The sequence below is a fragment of the Mus caroli genome, unplaced genomic scaffold (assembly GCF_978045245.1).
Source record: "Mus caroli unplaced genomic scaffold, Mus_caroli_1 scaffold_6, whole genome shotgun sequence".
NCBI lineage: Eukaryota > Metazoa > Chordata > Mammalia > Rodentia > Muridae > Mus > Mus caroli.
The window spans coordinates 113400336-113407240 of record NW_028227261.1 but is presented as its reverse complement, the minus strand read 5'-3'; the positions used below and the strand labels follow the sequence as shown (position 1 = coordinate 113407240).

The 6905-nt window shown below is 53.4% G+C and overlaps 1 protein-coding gene across 1 annotated transcript; it reads right to left on the bottom strand.

Moving 5' to 3' along the window:
- Positions 1 to 847: 847 nt before the first annotated feature.
- Aqp3 (aquaporin 3 (Gill blood group)) lies at positions 848 to 6334 on the bottom strand. Its single transcript, XM_021160863.2, has 6 exons — positions 6165 to 6334; positions 3278 to 3404; positions 2833 to 2970; positions 2398 to 2516; positions 1925 to 2142; positions 848 to 1834 (listed from the first exon to the last, which is right to left on the bottom strand). The coding sequence occupies exons 1-6, from the start codon at positions 6270 to 6272 to the stop codon at positions 1666 to 1668; spliced, it is 879 nt and encodes a 292-aa protein (XP_021016522.1). The 5' UTR covers positions 6273 to 6334; the 3' UTR covers positions 848 to 1665.
- Between the last annotated feature and the right edge of the window lie 571 nt (positions 6335 to 6905).

Below are 6905 nucleotides of genomic sequence, written 5' to 3'. Positions count from 1 at the left end.
TCCTGATATTCCTGGTGAAATTTAAGTCAGATGTATTAAGGAAGCTGGAAATGAGGCGTACTTCCTGGGCTCAGGTGTGCCAGGCTAGTCACATAACCCTTGCCTTACTGGGCACGGACATGTCCCAGAAGGGGACTCAAGTAAACAGGAGAGGTTCTTGATCCAGGCAAGTGGCTTTTAGGTTGGAAGGTGAAGAGTAGGAGTAACCCATTTCCTAGAAGAGGGATAGGGAAGACAGAGAAAGTAGCCAGGAGTGAAGGGAGAACGTTGTGACCGGGTGGGTAAGGACAGGTACAAGAGAACCCGATGCAGATGGACTGTGGAGATGCGGTGAGGACCATGGAAAGAGGCCTATCCACAGGAAGATACCCTGAGGAACCTGTGTGGACTGACCCCGTGGAGGGAGGCCGATAAGAGTGCCACAGCCAAGAGTCTGGATGGAGATTTAGCAGCTCTAAAGGACAATACAGGTCCCCAGTCTGACTGGCCTCTTTGAGCCATAGGCTTAGCCTCTCCATTCTCTGGGTGACTCTACCTACCAGAGGGGCTCCAAACTTCCTCCTTGTGGAAGGGGATGAGACAGGAGGATTCGGAAGATGGAATCTGAGACCACTGAACACAAGCTGAGATTAGACTCTGAACTAAACATCTGGAAATTTATGGCCAAATAAAACTAACGCTCAAATGCTATTCCCAGAAAAACAAGACTCTGGTGTGGTGGCACATGCTTTTAATGCCAGCAGGGGGGGGTCTCCATGAGTTCAAGGCCAGCCTGGTATACAGAGTCCCAGGATAGCCAGGATTACAGAGACCCTGTCTGAAAACAAACAAAACACAAAATACAAAGTTCCTGTCACATGTATACATTTTATTCTTTTTTATATATAAAAGACAACAGTGCATTGTTGATTGGAGGATTAAAGGAAGGAAACCCCTTTTAAAAAGTGGAGTTCCCCACCCCTATTCCTAGGGCTGTAACATATACGTATGTATATATTTATATTAAAAAACAAATTATGAAACTTATGACCTGGACTCCAGCCCCTCCCAATGTCTATCTTATAACAGAAACATATTATACAGCCCCCAGTTGAGGGTCATAGCTCCAGATGTGAGCTACACCCTTCTTATCCCTTCCCCCTCCCCAAGCCTAGAAGTCCATTTCAGGGGGGAAAAAAAAACAGTAGGCACACACATACTTAGAAACACACTTCTGGGTCCACCTCCGCACGGAGGAGTCCTTGAAGCATGCACACTCTGGCACATTCCTGACTCACTTTCTTCTCCCTTCCCCTGGGCTCCCCTGAGCTGCTACAGTTTGTTTTGAAAACTTGGTCCCTTGCCCTTGCATTATTCAGTCTAGAAAACAGCACACATGTACACATGCTCTCTCTCTCTCTCTCTCTCTCTCTCTCTCTCTCTCTCTCTCTCTCTCTCTCTCTCTCCATCTTACTTGCTATCCTACCTTGGCTTAAGGGTGGGTGGGAACCTAATGCCCTAATGGGCAGAGTTCATAGAAATTCTGGAGGGCCCATCCAGCAGGGGTGGATACAGGGAGCGGTTTAGCCCGAGAGAGGCATCACAAGGGGCTTTCGGAAACTGGTCCCCACATAGTCAGTGGACACTCAGGAGAGTGCACAGTGGGGGAGGAGGGCTGCTGCCCACTCAGATCTGCTCCTTGTGCTTCATGTGGGCCAGCTTCACATTCTCGTCCTCGGTGGAGGGTGGGGGCTGCTCCAGGTGGCAACCAATCATGAGCTGGTACACGAAGACACCACCGATAGAACCCAGGAGTGGGGAGACGATGGGTACCCACCACCAGTGCCGGCCAGTCCTGGAGGGAGAACACCGGAAATCAGAGATGGGTCGGCAGGAAGTCGGCAGGAAGAGGGGAGGCAAGCTGGGGAGTGGGGGCTGTACTCACGTGAAGACTTCTGAGCCCCAGCCAGCCAGGGCGGTAAAGAGGCGAGGTCCAAAGTCACGGGCAGGGTTTACGGCATAACCAGAATTGAAGCCCATGGAGGTTCCAATGACCAGGACCACCAGACCCACAGTGAAAGCCTCCAGGCCACGGGGCACAGGATTGTTATAAGGGTCAACGATGGCCAGTACACACACAATAAGGGCGGCTGTGCCTATGAACTGGGAGAGGGGAGAGAGTACGGTGAGGGGCAGCTCCTTCTCCCACGCTCCAGTCCTTGCCCTGACTTTAGGATGCTCACAAAACCAAGAACTCACTGGGAAGCTCCATGATTTATAAAAGACCCGCCACCACCATGTTCTGAGGTTGGGGTTCTCACGAACTGAGAAGAAATCCTGCTACAGTCAAGGAGCGTTGTCCGAAACAAGGCTGTTCCTCCTCCCTCTGCCTTTACTTCACATGTCCCCAGTCCATACCTGATCAAAGAAGCCATTGACCATGTCCAAGTGTCCAGAGGGATAGGTGGCAAAGATTCCAGCTGTGCCGTTGGGGCCGGAGACGAAAAGCTCATTGTTGGCAAAGGCCCAGATCGCATCTGGTGACAGATTAGAGCCATTGTGAGTGAGGGCAGAGCCTCTCCTCTCAGAGCTACCCTCCCCACCCCGCCAGGGGTCATGGGTAAGCATATGACTGTAGAGGCTCAGGGGGCAGGGCGGGGTGGAGAACCTGAGATTCTGTTGTTGCCCAACTCGTTTCTTTCCTCTAGGCACCCAACCTGGGCCTGAGTGTTCTTGAATGAGTCATGAGCCCTGGGCCTGGGCAGGCCCTGGTTGTCATCAGTGGGCTTGGTGCCAACAAGTACTTAAAGAGGGAAAGTGTGGAGAAGGGAGGGCGGGATGGGGAATGCTTACCGTAGTACAGCCCAAAAACAATCCCAGCGCCCAAGAAGGCCCCCAGTGTCTGTGCCAGTGCATAGATGGGCAGCTTGATCCAGGGCTCTCGTGCCAGGAAGCACATTGCGAAGGTCACGGCGGGGTTCAAGTGGGCACCTGTGAAGAGGAGATAGCATCCATTAGCTACAGCCTGCCACCTTGGGCTCTTCCTTTCTGGGGTGTAGGTAGGTTTTCTTAGCCTGGATAGCAGTTGGACTATGTCACAGACTGATTTTTGATCCCAAGGTGAAAGTCAAAGGTTCTGTGAAGTCTCTTCCACCCTTGCCTCCAAAGGGCCCAAAGCTGAGGTGCTGTTAGTGTGCGCCCTTGGTTGGGGGCGTCCCTTCCCTCTCTGCTCTCTAGGCAGATACTTGTTGGAAATGCTGGTGAGGGCTAAGAACGGAGGCTGGGGTTGAGGCCTTACCAGACACCTGGCCAGCCACCAAGATGCCAAGGGTGACAGCGAAGCCAAAAGCCAAGTTGATGGTGAGGAAGCCACCATGGGTGCCACGGCTGAGCACCACCTGAGCCACGGAGCCACAGCCAAACATCTGTCGGAAAACAAAGCAAGTGAAGTCCCACTGAGATCAGACATGCCTGACACCACTGAAGGTCCTTCCTAGGATAACCCAGATCCTTCCTGCTGCAATTAAGTCCCAGAAAAAGGAGACATGCAGAGCCTCATGGGGGGATGGGGAGGAGGAATCAGTAATGGGTATATGACTGGGGACTCAGGTGGTTAAATGACACCCACTGGTTTTTCTTGAATCCCGGAAGGGCACAGAAGGGAGCTATCACTACAGCAGTTTCTGCCTGTCCTCCAGACCTCCAGAAGTGGCACACAGAGGTAGGAAATACCCCATCGTCCTGGACTCTTCCAAAGCCCAGGTGATAGTGGATGAGGTGGGGGCCACGGAAAGAGATCAAAAGAGAAGTCGAATCTACTCCTGCGTGGAGAAGTGTCTGTGCATCTGGTCCTCACGTGTTCCTCATTGCAGCCTCCCTGTTCACATCTGTCCCTGCAGGTCCCTCCCCAGGCCACTCTTCCTCTTCCTTCTCCAGCCTGCTGCCTCCAGGATTTTCACTGTGATCTGTAGAGTCCTAAATAGAAGGTTTTAAGCGGCCCTTCCCTCTAGGTCCTGTGAGATCTGTTCTAACCCCTCTGCCTGGGATAGAGGGACTAAAAGGTGCCTCAGGGTCGGCAGGGACAGACAGACATATGTTCAAGTGTGAATACTCTCCATCAACTGTTAAGTGCTGTTGCCTCAAGTCTCTAGTGGCCCTCCATGCTCCTCCAGCCCGGCCCTGGGTCTCCTTTCTCAGTTCTCCATAACTAAACCAGTGCTGTGCTGAGCCAGGCCTGATTCCTGCACTCTCGAGGTAGAGAGGCCATCCTGGTCTACAGAGTGAGTTCTGGAACAGCCAAGGACTAGGGCGAAGGAGACCCGGTCTCACAAACAAGAAAGTGCTACGCTGGCCAGCAACAAGCTGTGCACCATTAACTCTAATGGGTCCAAGCCTGTGTACTGAGTTGTTAAGCACTGATTATTATCACTCGGGAAGATGAGGCAGGGAGGCCAGTGGCGGCAATATAGGTCAAAGGTGTTCAGGCAGGTGAGAGCAAAGGTCAGAGATTGTGAGAGCAAGGGGTGGAGGCATGTGGCCGTCCCGGGCACTATGTCCAGTCAGACCCTGGCCTGAGCTCTTTGCCTGAGGCCCAGACTTGGCTCCATGCCAAGGGGCCTCGGAGGAGGAGGCTGTCAAAGCCAGTTCCACCACCTTGGGGCTAATCTTTCCTCTTCCTTATCCTCCCCTCTCACCCAGCTGCAGGTTCTTAGCCAGCCCCTCACCCCTTATACCACATAACTATATACCTCAGAAAAAAGGGGGCTTTCGTCACCCCAAAGCCAACCTGGATCTTGACACAGAGGTCTCAAGTCCCCAACACAGGGACACGATCAGGGGATCCACTAGGTTTGCTCTCCCCTCTCCTCAAGCACTGCTTTTTCCTGACACCTGATCTCTCACATCTACCTGAACCTGAAAGCCTTCACCACAAATCCAGAACCTGCTTCTTGTGGTCTAGGCTAAGCCAAGTGATCCTGGGACTCAGTGGGGGACTGACTGTTCTTTTACAGAGGAATAGGCTCTGAGAACTGGGACGGGATGAGGGGGCCCCATTTTGAAAGTGTAAGACACCCTCTCCCTTGTCCTCTTGCTGCTCCCAACCGAACAGGTGGTCAGACTCACAAATCAAGATAGGAAACAGGGAACCACCGAGGCAGGAGGGAGTGGGGACAACTGATAGGCCACTAGTCTATGAAGTCAGAGGCACATTTGGGCCCCCTTTCTCCACGTGTAGCCTGCCCCACCATGTTCCCTCGCCAGTTGACTGATCTGCACTACCCAAGACAGAGGCTGTTGCTGGAACTCAAGTAACCCACCCCACCACAAAAAGGGACACCGGAATTGAGAAGAGACTCAGAAAAACAAGTCAGTGACTGAAAATCAGAGTAACTGGGACAGGAAATGAAAACCATAGTATCTGTCTGATCAAGAAGTGCGCCAAGTTACCCAGAACTCAGGGCAAAACTGCAGAAGCCTGAGATCTGGGAGCTCACCAGGGGCCACTGGGAGGAGAGGCAGAGGAGGGATCAAAAGGCCAGCAAAGACGCTGGAAGGATCTGAGTCGCAGGATCTGAAGGACTCCTACAGCGTGCGCGCAACACATTTAGACGCACCCACAGTTCTGTTAGGGCCCTATTTCCTTCCACAATCCCTATCAACATAATATTCCATTCTTCCGATTTTGCTGCTTACAGCCCAAGAAGCCTGCGCCCTCTGCCCCTACGTGCCGTAATCCACCCTCACTTCACTGCAACTTTTGGACCTTCTGAGGCTTAATTATTCATTAGGGGCCAGACACCCAAGACCCAAATAACTTAATAGGGGTGTCCATTTGCCTTTCTCTGCTGTGTCCTGAGGCTGGAGCCCTGGAAAGTTGGGAAGCCAGGAAAAGTGTGGGAGGTCCCACACTAAGGGGTGACCCTCCGCAGCCTTGGTCTCTGTCTCCAGGGGGAAAGGCAAAATAGCAGAGCTGGTCTTGGGTGAGCAGCACTGTCACAAGTTGAGTTAGAACTGTCAAGACTGTTGAAGGCTCTGGAGGTCAGCTTGACCCTGAGGGTTAAGCCTCGGGAGCAGAGCTGGGGAACTGGTTGTGTCTGCATGGAAAAACTGTCCCTGGAGTGAATAAGGAGTTGGGGACCACGGGGGCTGAAAATAGATAGGACTGCTCACTACCCTGCACTCACCACAAGGATGAGGGTCCCCAGGCACTCCGCCAGCGCCTGGCGAAGCAGCCGGTAGCGGATGTGAAGCATCTCCCCACAACGATTCATCAACTCCTTCTGTCGACCCATGGCGAGGCAGGCAGCGGCGAGGTCCGGCGTACGAAGTAGCTAGCGCAGGGCACTGAGAGCAGTGGCCCGGAGCGCAGGTGGCGCCCTTTATACGCTCAGCCTGCTGAGCCCCACCCTCGGAACCCCGCGGGGGCGGAGTGCGGCCACCACCCCTCCGCCTAGCCTGGAGGCGCTGGTGGGGATGCAGGGTGACAGTTGTAAGGAGGGTCCTGTGGAGCTTTAAGGGTGGGTTGGCTCTGCAGGATTCTTAGGGGAGTGAGTGTTGAACCGAGAGGACTGGGATACTGTGAAAAAGGGAAGAGCAAGCGGTCCCCTCGAGCGCCACCCCCTCACCCCCCTACCCCACCCCCTTTCACAGAGAGCCTTTGTGGGCATCGTCTCACGCTAGGGGTGAGGAACCAGCTTGGTGCGATGACTGGATAGAACAGGTCTTCAATCAGGCATCAGAAAAGGAGGCTATAAACCTCTAGTGGGAAGAGACCTCAGAGTGACGACCCTGATAGGCAGGTGTATGCTGAGTTCTAACCAGAATTCACCAGCCCTTCGTGTGCCCTGGGGACATGTCACATGTTGCGTGTGTTGATTAGCATGGTCTATGTCCTGTGACCTGGTCACGCCGTCTGGACGTGCCAC

Coding starts and splice junctions, on each gene's coding strand:
- Aqp3 (XM_021160863.2), bottom strand. CDS start 6,272: ATGGGTCGACAGAAGGAGTTGATGAATCGTTGTGGGGAGATGCTTCAC. Junction 3,405..6,164: donor TGGGGACCCTCATCCTTGTG/GTGAGTGCAGGG, acceptor GTTTTCCGACAG/ATGTTTGGCTGTGGCTCCGT. Junction 2,143..2,397: donor TCAATGGCTTCTTTGATCAG/GTATGGACTGGG, acceptor CCCCTCTCCCAG/TTCATAGGCACAGCCGCCCT.